The following is a 17,350-nucleotide window of genomic DNA, read 5'->3' on the forward strand; positions in this document are numbered from 1 at the left end:
ACTGTGGTGGATAGTCAAGGCATTTATTAATGTGTCATAAGACATCTTGTCATGCCCACCCTTTACAGAACTGTAATTTTCCCATTTGATTGTGGGATGATTAAAATGGCAGTATGACTGGGGAACTGAGGCTTTGTCTAAAGTTGTTGTTTACATCTGGAGATGAGTCTGTTGAGTGGTAGAAGGATACAGAAGTAAAGTTTATACCTACCCTTGTACTGAGTCTTGCCCAAATTGTGCATGTTGTTTCAATTAATATTGTAATGGATTTACGTTTCTCATTTACTGTGACACATATGCCACCTTCACTTCCCATTAACCTACTATTTTGAAATAATCATAAATTTTCCCCATAAATTTCACTGCTATCAATTTTGGGTTTTGACGAACATTTTGTACCTAGCATTATTTGAGTTCCACTGATTTTTAGGAATGCTTCAAATCTGACCTTTTTTTGTGAGTGCTTTGGTAGTTAATCAATAGAATTTTTATATTCTCACCTATGGGAGAGCATTTCTTTGGATACACTTCCAGCTCTTCTACAAAAATCTTTATCTGAACTGGATGGAGAGTCACCTAAATGAAACACTCCTTGTGTGCTCCACACATAGTACTCGTAAGCCACTTGGCCCATGTACGGGATGCTCACAAGTGTCTATCCTATGGCGAAAGTATAGGTCGTCACAGCTTACCTTGATATAGAACTTTCGGAGTTTCTGGTTCAGCCTTCCACTCTACATAGAAATGGGGGCCACAGTCAGTTGTGGGGCAATGCTGCAGATTGTGTGCTTCATTGAAACAAGGCTATTCTTCTCTTCCAGTCACAGGAATGATCCAAGTATGACCTTGCAGCTCAGATGACAGCATCATTTGTTCCACTGTGTGCCAGTCTGCAGGTGATTGCACTCTGGTGCTTCAGTGGCTGCCAAAATAGCCTCTTCAAGATGTCGAATGAGGCTCTCAGGCATACACACTGTGTGCACCTGATACTAATTCCCAACCCTTGCTGCCATTTCCCTAAAGGAGGGTACACTTACTATGCATTTGACCCGATGATGATTGATAGATTCCTATCCTTTTGTGTCTCTCTATCTTTGATGCAAACTCTGAAGGTTTCACAACAGGTGAAGTGAGTCACACTGTTTCAGTTTTGGCTTCAGTGGAAGGTAACAGCTCAAACTTGTTGAGTGCAGGGATTTTTGTAACACCCTGACTCTTCCCTGTGTCCTGCCTCCCTTCTGCTAGCTGCATGATTCCTCCAGAACCTGAACAATGTCTCCCCCATTTGCTTCACCTGGTCCTACTCAACCCAACAAGCCACCTTCCTAGATGTTGACCTCCACCTCAGAGATGGCTATATCAGTACCTCCGTCCATATCAAACCTACTAACCACCATCAATACCTCCACTTCGACAGCTGCCACCCGTTTCATACCAAGAAGTCTCTTCCATACAGCCTAGCCACCCATGGTCATCACATATGCAGTGACGAGCAGTCCCTCTCTAAATATACCGAGGGTCTCACTGAAGCCATCACTGATCGTAATTACCCTCCCATCCTTGTACACTAAACAAATCTCCTGTACCTTATCCTTCCAGTCTCCCACCACCTCCCAAAGTCCCACAGTCTGGCCACAGAGGAGCATTCCCCTTGTAACTCAGTACCATCCGGGACTGGAGCAACTGAATTACATTCTCCGCCAGGGTTTTGATTACCTCTCGTCGTGCCCTGAAATGAGAAATGTCCTACCCACTATTCTTCCCACCCCTCCTACCGTGGTATTCTGCCGTCCACCGAACCTACACAGTATACTTGTCCATCCTTACACAACCCCTGCTCCCAGTCCCTTACCTCATGGCTCATACCCCTGTAATAGACTTAGATGCAAGACCAGTCCCATACATTCTCCTACCACCACCTACTCCAGTCCGGTCACTAACATTACCTATCACATCAAAGACAGGGCTACCTGTGAAACCAGTCATGTGATGTACAAGCTAAGCTGCAACCACTGTGCTGCATTCTATGTAGGCATGACAACCAACAAGCTGTCTGTCCGTACAAATGGCCACCAACAAACTGTGGCCAAAAAACAAGTAGACCACCCTATAGCTGAACATGCTGCCAAACATGATACCCCTCATCTCAGTGACTGCTTCGAAGCCTGTGCCATATGAATTATTCCCACCAACACCAGCTTTTCTGAATTGCGCAGGTGGGAACTTTCCCTGCAATACATCCTATGTTCCCATAATCCTCCTGGCCTCAACCTTTGTTAGTTACTGTCCTCACCCATCCAGCCCCCTCCCTGTTCCCATTCCAGCACTACGCAGCCGTCATTTCACCGCCACACCCAGTCTTTTAATTTCTTTTATTTTTATTTCTCTTCTTTTTGCTACTTACCTCCCCCCCCCCCCCCCTTTCTCTCCTACCCTCTGTCTAAACTACAACACTTCACTGTCCGTCACTCCCACCATGCTATCCCTTCCCCTCCCCACCCCAGCCTCCTCCTTATCCCCACCCAGTTGCCACTCCCATCATGTACTGGTGCTGCTGCTCACATGAGGTTTGCTTGTGTGTGTGTGTGTGTGTGTGTGTGTGTGTGTCTACTGCTGACAAAGGCCCTAATGGCCGAAAGCTATGATTGTGTGAATCTTTGTATTTTGCCTATCGCAACTCAGCATCTCCGGCACATGGTGAGTAGCAACTTTCCTTCTCTCATATTGTTACATTCCATCCTGGATTTTCCATTATTTGAATTACCAATAAGGTGGACAACTACAGGTTAAAATACCAAAAACCCTTTTAACAATCTTAATGACTGTAACAAGTTATAGTGACGACTGAAGGACTTATCAAGACAGAACTGAAACTATGTGTTGGCTGAAAGGTACAAGCAATGCTACAAACAATTAACGGCTGAAGGCCAACAGCAACTTCAGAATACACAATGGCTGAAGGCCTGAATCTCAAGTGAGAAAGGCAGTTACACATTAACAAATACTAAGATATTTTCTTCTTAACAATCAAAATGGTAACAAGCTATAGTAACGGCTGAAGGCTTTATTGAGAAAATTGCAAATTATTGGTCGGCTGAAGGCCACAAACAATGTTACAAACAATCAATGGCTGAAGTCCTGGTTAAGAAGGTTGAAATTTATTCGTGGGCTGAAGGCCACAAGCAATTTCTGAATACACAAGGGCTGAAGGCCTGAATTACAAATAAGGTGGACAATTACACCTTAAAAATACTAAAACCCTTTCTAACAATCTTAATAACTTGTAACAAGCTATAGTGATGGCTGAAGGCCTCACTAAAATAGGATTGAAAATTATTTGTCGGCTGAAGGCCACAAGCAATGTTACAAACAATTAATGGCAGAAGGCCTGATTAAGAAAGGATTCAAAATTATTGGGGGCTGAAGGCCACAAGCAATTTTCAGAATACCCAACAGCTGAAGGCCTGAATTACAAGTAAGGAAGGCAGGTGCATGTTAAAATACTGAAACCTTTTTAAAACAATCTTAACCAACTGTAACAGGCTATAGTGATGGCTGCAGGCCTTATTAAGAGAAAATTGAAAATAATTTGTCGGCTGAAGGCCACAAGCTGTGTTACAAACAATTAATGGCTGAAGGCTGGAATTACAAGTGGGGAAGGCAATAACATGTTAAAACATTAGGGTAAATTTTAAACAATTATGACAACTTGTCCAAATAAGATGGAGTGATCCACAGACAATGCTCCCTGGATCAACATGAGGAAGGTGACCACAGCTGTGTAATTGGTGAAACAGGCAGCCAAGAGTTGTATTCACCTAACAGAATGGCAGCTCACACTAGGGGTAGCTTAAACGCCGACTGACCGACTAACCAATCCGCCTAACGTCCGATCACTGGTACAACGATGGAATATTTTTAGGCAAGGGCAAAGAGATGGACAGCACTATGTCTTCAGAAAAACACCCAAGGCCAAAAGAAACACTAGACCAAGGTAGACCTCCCAAAAACATATGCACAGCACAATTCAAGAGGCTGTCGAACTACACACCGTGTTGGACAGCATCAACACGACAAGGAAAGGTACACTGCCGGAAAAGTATGGTAACCTCTAGGGCAGGTAACTGGGATGTTAGCGGTCACAAGGCAGGAAATACCACCGGTTGCACTTCATTAATAAGAATGATACTAAATCCAAACATCAAGGAGTAGAAGGTGGCTAATAGCTTCCGCCAACCTGCCAGTCTCCACTTGTAGCAGTTGGTCTCACCGACCCTGGGAAGAGCAACATGCAAACAACAGCGAGATCTCAAACAGTGGAGGTTTCAGTACTGGATACGGTTCACTCAACTTCAAACGTCCTGGGTTCAGGTGCCAGTTACAGCACCTCATTCCGACAGTGCCTGCATGCCGCCAGAGGTCCTAGCCTGCCCCCACGCTGGAGACATCCTCGCTACTCTGTCCAAAGCCCCCAGCTGCCTGACACACACGACGATCTAGAAATACTAGTCATGGAACCAAAGACAGTACCACAGTACTGGCTGTTGATAACCACTGCTGCTGCCTTTCATGGACAAGCAGTACTAGCAACTCAGTGACACCATTAACACAAGAAGGAATCGAGACACCACTACCGCTATTACATGATGTCAAGTAATGAACGGCAAGAAAGCGAGCCGCCTGCGGCTCAGTCTGTATAATGTGCTTGTTACTCTCATGTGTAATTTATATCTGCTGACTAGTAGGAGGGATGTGCCCACTGGCATTGTTAGCACAGAAACTGCAAGTGAGGAAACATTCCCCCTCTCATGTCCCCACTCCCCACTGAACATCGTGGCCATCGGCCAACTTATCGTCTACAGACTGTGTGTTTCCCACGTGTAGAGTTTTCAAAGGTTTTGTCTGGGTTTGGCAATTTGAGTGATGGCCGGCTGACACCAGTGATATGTCAGGTTAATTAGATACATTTTAATGGCACCTGTAACAATACAATCCACAATAGTATATGAATCAGTTTTAAATGCTGAAAAGAAAAATTACTCCATTCAGTTCATATTTAAATGAAACATTTCCTGCTTATGTTATCTTTGGCATACCCCAAAGATACATTTTCACTTAGGACCACCCTCTGTCAGTATAATGTAGCATTGCTTTAGTTCACTTAAATAAAGTACTGCATGCTGGTTTCATTCAGAAGAAAGAATGGATAGCTTGGTCAGCTAAAACACTAAAGAGCAGTTTCGGTTGAAAGAGTGAACACATGGTTCAACCAAGAGAAAAACTACTGATTGTTTTCACTTGAAAAGAAAGAATGAGTAATTCAGTCTATATGCAAAGCTACAATAGTTCAAATTTTTTCATTTGATTGTTCCCACTGACTGCTTTCATTCGAAAAAAATAAATGTATAATAATCCAACCGACAAGTAAAACTATGACTGACACTCAGTTGCTCCCACAACCTGGTTTCATTCAAAAGAATAAATGAATAATTCAATCAATATGAATAACTACAACTGAATGAGTTGATTGTTTTCCAACAACCAGATGAATTAATCGTTTTCATTTGGTTGTTCCCATCACTAGTGTCAGGAAGGGCATCTGGCCACCAGCTATGACGAACATTGTGAAAGCCCATGTACCAATGCTGGTCTTGTAGAGAAACGAGAAAAAGTGAACAAGAAGAAGAAGAAGAAGAAGAAGAAGAAGAAGTATTCATGCATATAGGCATACATCAGTAGAAGTAAATATGACATCCAGTATTTATAACTTGACCTGTATCTGATATAGAAAGAAACAAATTATACAATGATGGATGTATTCAGTTGTATTAATAAATTAAAGATATTGATATATAAAAAGAACAAATTTACTGTGAAATATTTCTTGTGTGACAGCTCCTATTACATTGTTGAGTAATTACTTGAAACAGAGATTAATAACTATAAAATCATGAGACAGACTGGCTGCTCAGCAATCACCTCCAGCAGGTGAAAATTTTTGGTACTGATGACAGACATGTATAAAAGTGCAAGGTGTCCCAAATTTTTGAAATATTATTTCCCTTCCTTTGGAGGAAAGGGGGATGCGTTTTGGGAAAGTGAGAAAGGATAAGGGCTTATCACTCAAAAACTGTGCCACTGTAAACTAATTGACACTTTTCACATCATAGTAAGGTGTCAGGAACAAGATCCATGGAACATGGAAACAAGTCCCAATTTATCAAAATATTTAAGTAACTGTAGGGCATAAATTGCCCATCAGCTTCTGCCTCAGATTCTTCGGCCAACATTCGTTTGATGAATTTTGTGATGTTTCATGTGCATGAGTTACTGCCATTGTCAAAGCTTCAACCTCCATTCCTGATGACACCACCAGCAATGGAGGATGGACCTTTGACAATGCACCACTTGTGCTGACAAAATGATAGAAAAGTCATCAAACACATGTTGGCCGAAGAACCCAAGGTAGAAGCCAACAGGCAATCTGTCAACAAGTGGGCATGAAAGCCTTAACAGTTTTGCAACTGTAATTACTTGTTCCATTATTGAATAGCTTTGACTAAGATAGCTCCACAAAACCTAAGGAAAAATAAAATACATTCATGTGTTCCTCATTTTACATATCAATGGAACAAGAGGGGGAGTGATTAATAGTGGTACATCACACCCTCCACTATGCTTTGTGAAGCAATTTGGTGTGCTGATATCAGGCGCGGAATATATATTTGATGTTGGTGACATTAAGCACGGTGGGCCCTTGGTGCTCTTCGGGAGGAGCAGGCTGTGCATTGGGACTGGGTTTCACACTATCCCTTCTCTCATCATCTTCATAATGAACATGACAGGACACTACACACAGACCCCTTAAGTCACCTACACTTAACAGATACACATACACACACACAGTTCTCATACTTCATGAAGGAAAGAGACCTCCAGGCACGAAGGACAGGGAAAACCTGCCCTTTGCGGCCTCCCAGCCATTCGTACCATACCACTTTACGCTTACCAGAAAACTATACCTTTTTGGGTTGAACAGTATCAGCAGTTTTCTTTACAGTAAATACTGGCAGATTCACTGTAACACTAAACTTTTTTGTTACACGGAATATATTTTTGAAGTTGATGTTAACACTGCCTCCTGGCGTCAGTATGAAGGGTCCTTGGGGTTTTGGAAAACCACACTTTCCAATAATTGGAAAACTGTAAAAGTCAAAGGATAAATTAATTACTACCATGTGATAATGGGTCATTTTACTTAAAACATGTACTGAAAATAGGGTACTTCTGATAGGATATTTATACTGTAACAATGTTTTGTATGCTTGAGGAATAGTTAAAGGAAAGTACTCTTATTGCGTTTGCATAATAGGGGTCCATGTTTTGGTCTTTATATTATTCTTCCAATTTCTTTCTTTCTTATTTACTGTATGCTGATGTGCACAATTTGTCATAATACAACTGTTCCTTAGTAAATTTCTGTTGAATATGCTTGTTCCTAAGGTGCTTTGATGTGCAGTTTATTGGCTTTAGTTTTGAGTGGCTGTAGATTAAATAAAATTTTCTTTTTTCAATTGAAGTGATATGACAAAGAAATATTGATTGATCCTTCAGTCTTGACAAAGTATATCTCGGTGGAAGGTATAAATTATAATACAAACTACAAAACTATTTTTGTTGATGTGGGGGGAAAAAAAATTAAAGCTACATCAAAGAGGATGTCATCAGTGAAACATCAAATGTCATCTGAACAGCTAGAAACAGGTTACCAGCATCAAAACTTATAATAACAGCATCAAAACTTGTAATAAGTGCCATCACACACAAAAGTCTAGAAAATAGAAAATGATAAATATATATAGAAAGAATAAACTGTAGTGTCACAGAACAGAGAAACAGAGTAAAGAGTAATATCCATAGAGCCCAATATATTTATAAGCACAGGTTGTTTAACACAGTAAGGCTTACATACAAACAGAATGGGACCTTAAATACCCAGCAAAATGGTTATTAATGTCAGTAAGATTACTTTTGGAGTGAAGGAGATCACTCACCAAAAACCAGAAGCACAGATTCATCAACAAGCACACATAAAAAGAAAACTTGGTAGCTCTTTCAATAAATTATTTCTCAGCTAGAGTAAGATACAAACAGAAAACACACACATTCACATGGATACATATACATGGTGCCTCTACACGGCACCACTGGACACACAGTGCCAGTGTTGCAGTTCAGCAGGTGGAGTAGGCTGGGGTGGTGGTGTGTCAGGTGGGATGGGTAAAGTGAAAGAGAGATGGGAGGGAGGAAGAGGGGTCAGAGGGAGGTAGCTGGTTTGTCAGCCAGGAATGCAGGAGAGATGGTGGCAGACACATGGGTTGGGCATGTGATGCAAGAGTGTTGAAATCGGTGGGGAACGGTGCATGCTGATGTGGACTTGAATGGGGAGGTGGTGATTGGACAGGAAGGAGGAACTGTTGAGTAGAAGGTGTGAGGTCAGGATGATTACAGTGGCAAAGATTGTGTTGCAAAGATAACTCCTGTCTGCACAGTTTAGAGAAGTTGGCAGTGGAGAGGAGGATCTAGATGGTCTGGGATGTGAAAGAGCCATTGAAATTGAGTATGTTGTGCTTGGCTGCATATTGCAACACCAGGTTGTCAACTTTCTTCTTGGCAACTGTTTGATGGTGGAAATTCATCCTGCTGTACAGGTGGTTGGTAGTCATACCAACATAAAAATCTGTACAGTGTTTGCAGCAGAGTTGGTATGTGAAATGGCTGCTTTCGAAGGTGGCCCAGCCTCTGATGGGCTAAGATAAGCCTGTGACAGGACAGGAGCAGGAAGTGCAGGATGAGTGGTTTGGACAGTTCGTGCACCAGCATCTTCCACAGGGATATGATCTATGTGCAATCTTTACTATATACACCACATCTCTGAAATTGAAACCATTGCTCTTCCAGCACGTGGAAGAGCATTGCAGGCACCAACTCCATAATCTGTCCAACCTGTTGATGTCCTGCTCATGCCTTGAGACCCACTACCCATCCACATTTATCCAGCCCACAATGACACTCTTCACAACCCCTCACAGAAGCCAGACCGTGCTTATCTGACCTTCTCAATTGACTGCATCCTCCAAATCTTGCTAACACTTCACAAAAACCAGAACCCAAAGAAACCCGAAACACAGTTGTTAACCTTTCTATGAAAAATCTCAATGCCACAGAACTTTCATTCCTATCCAAAGGCCTCACACCCAAATTTAATAGTGTTAGACTTGTCAAAGACCTGCTCTCCTTCTCCTGACCCCTGCAGTGGGAACACTTCTTTGCCACCAAACCCTCCAACTGTTCATAACAGGCCTAATCTGTGCACCTGTGACTCCTCCTCCCAGCATTCCTAGGCAGCAAACCAGCTGCTTCCCTCCATTAACCAGCCATACTCAGCCCCTCTTCCTGCCTACCATCTCTCTCCCCCTCCACCCACCCCTTCAAACACCCCCCCCCCCCCCCTAATCTAATACTCCTGCCGAATTGGAGCACTGGCATTGTTTGTCTAGATGATGCCATTTAGGGGCTTACGAGTGACTCTCTCTCCTCCCCCCCCCCCCCCCCCCCCCCCCTCTCTCTCTCTCTCTCTCTCTCTCTCTCTCTCTCTCTCTCTCTCTCTCTCTCTCTGTGTGTGTGTGTGTGTGTGTGTGTGTGTGTGTGTGGACTAGCTTGAGAAAGGTTTTACAGCAAAAGATAGTAAGTTTTCATTCTTTTTTTGAGTGTGCTTCTTGACGATTTGATACTTAGGAATGGTCTCCTTTACACCTATTGTACAGTATTTGCATTCTCTCAGAACTTTTATAATTAAGCAATATTATAAGGATTATGGGGAACTAAATGCTAGTGTGAGGGAAGTGCCATGAAGGAGCAGGTGGCTATTTGTAGGGGGATCTTGCCATGGTGCACAAAGAAATAAAAATAACAATTTAGAATGTGAAGAAAAAATATTCTTATTTCAAAAGGAAATTAAGTAGTGAAAACTATAAAATTTCAGTAGAAAGAAATGTTGCCTATGAATTACCTTCGGGAGGCAAAATTCCACCACTGCTGATTAACACATTTAAAAGTGAGAATACTGTGACAGATTTCCTTCCTGAGGATGTACTGGAATTTTGCTTCTGAAGGTAAGTAGTGTATAATGAACTGTATTTAATAACTTGGATTTCTGTTTATGAGCTCTAAATGAAAAATTAGCATATACTTTTTATTAAGTATCTTGTTAGTTATGGATCTACTGAAGATATTGAATGTGCATATCTGAAGTATCGCTATGTAAACTAAATTTTTCGACTTAGAAAGTAAGAGATTATTTTAATTTTCTTGTGTGAGGAAATAGCTACGGATGAGGAAAACATAAATTTTGCTTAGATTTTTTCATGAATTTGAATACAGTCTGTAACCGGCTATAGAAGGTATGAATGTGGTATTTGCTGGAACATATAAATAAAATAAATAACCATCAAATCATGGTGTGTAACAAGATGAAATCAAATCAATAAATAACCAGCTGACAAAACAAAAACTCTTGTAAATTTGCACCCCATGACTCTGAAAAATGCACAGTAGGAGAGGCTGCTAATGTTAGAGACATAACAATGGAGGAGAGTCTTAAAGAACTCATGGACAGACAGAATGAGCAGTGAAGAAATTTCTGTTGATAGGAGACAGAAATTCATTATAAAAGACTTTCAAGTAATGAGGGATATGATTGGGCACTGGTATAGGCATTTTCCTTTCATCATCCATACCGAGAATCAAGTGAACAAATATGAATGTAAGAGATACAAATATACCTATGTCTCAGCTTAACAATGCCAAAGCAAGAGAAAATTGATTGCCATCTGGATTCATGGTAAAGTCTTTTTCAAAAGGTGACAATAGTGATATAATTTCGTCACAAATTCCATCCGTGCAAACATCAGTGCCATATGATGAAGCATCACCCAAAGCATCTCAAGAGCTTGAAAGTATGAAAGTAATTCAGTTACAATGTGTGCAAGTGAAAAAACTGCACCACAGATTTCAATGAGATTCCAAGCAGAAACAGTCCCCCCCCCCCCCCCCCCCCCTCGCAACCACAAGTATGTGATCGTTACTTCAGACTTTAAGCTTATGCCCTTGCTTATTTCCCTATTTATGCTACATTATTGCTATTGTACACATCGGTTCATGCCCAACAGTGCACAGTACCACAATGTTCCAAAAAGCCATGTGTGAAAATCCCATTTTCCAGGGGGTCATATCTCCTGTTCTATTGATCATAGAGATAAGGAGGCAAATGTTTTGGATAGCCACTGGTGTAGTGACAATTTGTATATGTATTGGAAGAATGGACATACTGTTTGCAAAGTAAAAGGCTTTTATGAAGTCTATAAATACTACATAAAACTTTTCTCTCTCTCTGCAAGGGCTTCCCATACATTCTTTAACAGGAGTTCCTTTGTGCTCAGAGTAGATGCTTTTTCCCTGGATCTTATTTGGCTTTCAGGGGGAGGTATTCATTGATTGTTTCTTTTGTTCTTTCTGTTGTTATTTTTGTGAATGTCTTGAAAATTAGTTTTCTAGTGCTATACCTCTGTATTTGCTGTATCTTATCCCTGTATTAATTCTCTTGCAACCATGTTCATTGCACTTTTGAGACCTTCTATATTCTATAGGAGGATCTTTACGGTTCCTACTGCTTCTGCTTCTTTGGATTTATTTGGGTGGTGTTCTTGTGTCTTATTGAAGACACACCCTTTCGTTACAACTGAAGAATCTGGAAAACAAAGTCAGAAATGTCTAAGTTTGAAAGTCATGAAGAAGTAACACAGTGAGGGAATTCATATCTTGAAATTACAGCACATGAGCAAACTAGCCATCTACAACCACCTGGAACAACATAAATACTGCCATCATGACAGTCACATAAAACACAGAAAAGCTAGACACTACAAGATTCACAATATTCCTTTTGTTTCATGGTCACAAGGCCAAAATGACAATGATACATTGTTCCAGTTTCAACCAGATGATACTCAAGATGACTACATGAAACACCTCATAACCAGGACCAAAGAAGCAAGATAACATGCTCACATATGAATCCTGGATGCCTAGGAGAAGGACCAAGAGTGCTATAACTCCATGCACTGACAAGTGACATACAACCCACGAGACTTGATATGGCTTTTTATGCCTGCAGAAAGTGGGACTATTGGATAAGTTACTAAACTGCCTCTTTGGGTCATTTAGTATCCTTTGTCACTTGTTGGACATCACACACAAAGTTCAGGATTATGAATGAATCTTCCTAAAAAAGACCAAAGTGCAGAGACATTGTCCATATCCTCCATATAAAGCCCTGCTACAGTCCTGAGTGTCTAATTAAGACCTGCTTGATGAATGTACTGCTTCTAGGAGACTTTGACAACATGACCAGACCATTAGTATCCATACACAGGACAATGCCGCTATACAGAGGATAACTGACAAGATCTGGGTCCAGGGTGCTGTAATCAGCTCCACTGAGAACTTCCGAAAGAGTGGGTCACTGTTTCTCCAGAGTAGGGAGAATGCTGTGAACTGTGCTGTTTGTTACCCATTTCATTTATTAATAGCATTAATGAATTTATCTGTACAATACAAGGCACCACAATCTCATTGTGGAAAACATCCATAACTATGGTTTGTGATGTAGTAAGCAAATTGGTGTTGATATTTTATGAGTGCTTTATTAACATAACATCCTCTTACCTGAAATTACCAGCAACAGGAGATGTTATGGCAAGTGTAGCACTTACTGTTCCTAGACTGGTTGGCTCAAAAACAATGGGAACATCTCTTCTCTCACCAGACTCAAGTGTGACAACCTTCTCTACTTTGAAATCACTGTTATCAATCTGAAATTGATAGTCAAATGAAAGGTAATGAAACTCTTTTGTCAATTCATATAGTTATTAAAGAGAAAAAAAGAAACAGACACACACAAATGACACATTACATGGAAATAGAGTGTAAATAATAATAGAGAGCTATAGAAAAAATTCTGCTTACTTTATATCAATGTGAATCATATTGTAAGCTACATCAATATTTCTATGTAAAGACAAGTTGTTTAAAGTAGTTGCCAAAAAGCTTGAAAAGTTCTTGATTGATTTACTTCCAATTTTTTCATGATACTCTAATAAATGTTTGAAAAGACATACGCTACATAATTTTTTAATATTTATGGTAAATCATGATATAAATAAAAGCTATACTACTACACAAAGACAAGTCATTCTTTAACGTTGTTATCAAATATCTACAAAAGTGCATGACCAATTTACTTCAGATTTTCACATATACATGTTAACCCTGCAACTCACAGTTAAGTGCTTGGCAGAGTGTTCATTGACCCATCTTCAAGCTATTTCTCTACTGTTCCATTCTCACATGAGAAAAATGAGCACTTAAATCTTTCTATCTGACCTCTGGTTTCTGTTATTTTATTATGCTGATCATTTTTGTGTATGAGGTGATGGATGTCAGCAGAATATTTTTACAATAGGAGGAGAAAGTTGGTGACTGAAATTCCATGAGAAAATCCTGCCATAACAAAAAATGTCTTTATTTTAATGACTGCCACCCCAATTCACATATCATGTCCATAGCTCTTTCTCCCCTACTTTGAGATAATACAAAATGAGCTGCCTTTCTTTTAATTTTTTTGATAGCCTCAGGCAGCTCACCTGTTGCAGATCACCCACAGCACAATAATACTCAGAAGAGAGTGGACAAGTGGGGTGTAACCACTCTCATTAGTAGACTTGTTGCACTTCCTATGCAGTCTTTGGTTTTCTTTCCATACAACACTATCTCTGTGATTTTTCCAATTGAAAATGTTCATAGCTGTAATCCCTAAGTATTTAGTTGAATTTATGGCCTTTAGATTTCTGTGATTTATCATGTAACCAAATGTATATGGTATATAAATATATGTGTATACTTTATAAGGAATAAATGTTGTTAGTAAAAATTCCTGACCAATTTACTTCAAATTTTTACGTGTTACTCCAATAAACTTTTGGATGGATGTAGGCAGTGAATTTAACATTAAGTACAGAAAAATTTCACTTTGTATTGGAAGAAGATACATATTTAGGGCATGTCATTAGCAGTGAAGAGGTTGATACAGATCTGAGGTTGATGCAAGCAGCACAGGAATTTCTGATTTCTATCAATGCCAAGGAATTACAGTCTTTCCTAGGATTAGGGAATAACTGTAAAAATTCATAAAAAGAATTGCAGATGTAGCAGGACCATATACACGACAGTTAAAAAAGGGCTTAAAGTTCAGTCACTTGAAGGTATGTTGAGGATTGCATCAATATCAATTCTAGTAATAATTTTTCTGGACTACAAGACAGAGATTATCTTGTCAACTGGCACTTCCAATTAAGCTACACAAGATGTGTTCTCAGTCAAGTATTAAATGGAGAGGAACATCTGGCAGTGTATGCTTCTAAGCAGTAAAAAAGAGACACTTACTGTAGTAGGTCGACTCAGGTATTTTCATGTTATTTGTATGGAAAAAAGTGTCTAGTGGTAACAGACAATGCTGCTCTGAAACCATTATTGGGGCTTTAAACACCCTTCTAATAGCCTGAGTAGATGGGCATTGAGATTAAGTGAGTTCAAGTATGAATTGATACAAAGCCTGGTAAGGAACATGTGGATTAAGCTGAAAAGTGTCAGTGATACAAACACTGTGTCATGACCTTGCACAGCAGGTTTACATAGAATCTAGACAGTACATGTTGCAGTCACAATTCACTGTGTGTGATAGGTTGTTGTGTAAGACAATGAGGTTGGGGGCACAGTTAGTAGTGCCAGCAGAGCTAACAGAGGAAGTGTCGAAAGAAGCGCATGACCACATATGTCAGGACTGGTGGTTGTAGAACAACAGTTTAGTGAGTAGTCAAATGCTACTTGTGGAAGTCAAGGAAAGAACATGTAGCCTGGTATGTGAGGGGATGTGTACAATGCATGCAGTGGGCAAGTATGAGCCATAAGTTAATGCACTTGCAGAGGTTACAAGAAGTGATGGAACCATTTAAACTGAGTGGGTTGGATGTCCTCAGACCATTCAAAAGGACTGCAGCTGGGAATCAATTTGTGCTGATTATTATTAGCATTTTTAGAGGTATGTGGAAATGGTTGCAATGCCTAACTGACAGGCAGCAACAGTAGTGCAAGCATTGGTCAACAGCCAGCTGGTCAAATTCTGAGTGCTAGAAATCAGGCTTACAGATAAGGAACAAACTTTATGTACACTTGTTAAAGCACCCTTGTAATTTGCTAAAGGTTAGGAAGTTAAGGACAAATCCACTGCACCCTGAGGCTCACGTCATAACAATTGAACACATACAGGGTGATTCATGAAGATATGCAAATTTTTAATATGTTATTCTACAAGTAAAACTGAAGGAAAAGGTTAATATAAACATAGGTCCACAATAGTTTAGTTATGGAGTTATGGCCAATAAAAGATTTTGCCTGAAATTTAGCAACTTTGCTAATATGAAGCAACTGCAACACAGTATGAGGTTACAATAAAGCATGATTTTAATTTATTTTGTTGTTATTGGTCTGGTGAATCTAATGAAACACGTCCCAGGCATGTATCTCCAGTAGTTTTGAGAACATCCAGAGAAGCAAACACTATTATACAAGTAAATTTGTTTACTTTCAATTAAGAATGTAGAAACATTTATGTCATTGTAGTGAGTTGTTTCAGTCATTTCCTAACCTTGAAGTGAGGTAGTTTCCTGTATTGTTCAGTGAAAGAAAATAATAACAAGAGTGTGTTTAAGTAAAACCACATAGTAACTGTTGTAGACACATGTCTGGGAGCAGATCAGTAACAACAAAATAAATAGAAATTGTGCTTTACTTTAACCTCATACAGTTTTGCAATGGCTTCATATTAGCAAAGTTGCTACATTTCAGGCAGAATCTCTTATTAGCTATAATTCCATAACTAAACATTTGTGGACCTAAGTTTATATGAACTTTTTTCTTTAGTTTCACTTGTAGAATAACATATTAAAATATTGGAGTATCTTTGTGAATCACCCTGTATTTATCTTTCATTGTCAGTGCATATAATTCATAAGTCCATACCATTACAGGACTGTCACTGTATCAAAGCACATACCATCACTGTTTGACAAAATAAGGCCAAGAGCCTGTTCCCTTTTGGAATTAGCTCTCTGCCTGATCAGAAAGCAGGCAACACATAAAGTTAAGTCTGTGATGACACTTGGCACAGAGGTGCTCAAAATAATCGTTATTTGCCATTGCCTTTCCCTATACAGAGGGACATGCTGAACAAGCGCGACATGTTGAACAAGCTGTTCAGTTGATATGCATCCCTCTTGCTCTAAAATTAACTGGTTTATGGATCTCAACAGACCTGGTTCCAGAGTTTGATTTAACAAGGTCAGATTCTGCCTTGGCAAAAACTCTAAAGGGGCTTCTGGCCAGTACAACTGTGGCTGTGTAACATCCAATTGCGACACTCCTGAAATTGGTGCTGGCAGATGGAAGGTTGGTCCTATTATGTTACACTTAGTTCCATTGATTAAAATTCTGCTTCCATCGAGCTCTATATGTTTCTCTTCTGCAAATACCCCCCACTCAAAACAACTTGCTACTACTACCATATTCTCGTGGGTGGAGAAGATCCAATGCATCCCAACCCATTGAAAACTCAATTTTGTCTCCACAATGTCCCTTGCACAGTCTGTTCCTTTTCCCCTGGCTAAAAATAACTGCACCATGCACGTGTCTTATATTTGTAGCTTCACAGATTTTACTCCAACATTCGCTGTTTTTGATTCACACTCAACACCAATTGTGTGACTACTTTCATTCTTAAATTTACATTATATGAACTGGTGCAATACACACAACTTCACTGACTGAGCACTGTCGATAACTAAAAATTTAAACAGGAAATCGTATGCTTCTGACATCGACCACACATTTTTATTATGGATTTGCCACAAAATTACCTCCGACTCATTTATTTCTCCAGAACTGCAATTGATTTCTCCTCCAGCAACACTCCACATACGTCAGATGCTACACTTCCTTTTTCAGTGACCTGAGGACAGGGATCACCATCACACTTCATCCCTCTTCAAAAGACTGCTGCCCGAGCAGGCTCACAATAGTTGAAAACACAAATAAGAAAATACAATGCCTAGTTAATATATGCAAACCCAATGATACATAACAAGAAAACAAAAACAAAACAAAAAATTTACTAATA

General features: G+C 39.9%; 1 protein-coding gene across 1 annotated transcript in view; it reads right to left on the minus strand.

Moving 5' to 3' along the window:
* Window positions 1-17,350, minus strand: part of LOC126481517 (hydrocephalus-inducing protein-like) — a 62,449-nt gene that overhangs the window by 2,631 nt on the left and 42,468 nt on the right. Inside the window, exons 3-4 of the mRNA XM_050105315.1 lie at window positions 12,787-12,932; window positions 7,023-7,203 (exon numbers count right to left, since the gene is read on the minus strand). Coding sequence (XP_049961272.1) covers window positions 7,023-7,203; window positions 12,787-12,932 — 327 coding nt within the window. The remainder of the gene's footprint in view (window positions 1-7,022; window positions 7,204-12,786; window positions 12,933-17,350) is intronic.

The sequence above is a fragment of the Schistocerca serialis genome, chromosome 5 (genome assembly GCF_023864345.2).
Source record: "Schistocerca serialis cubense isolate TAMUIC-IGC-003099 chromosome 5, iqSchSeri2.2, whole genome shotgun sequence".
Classification (NCBI taxonomy): domain Eukaryota; kingdom Metazoa; phylum Arthropoda; class Insecta; order Orthoptera; family Acrididae; genus Schistocerca; species Schistocerca serialis.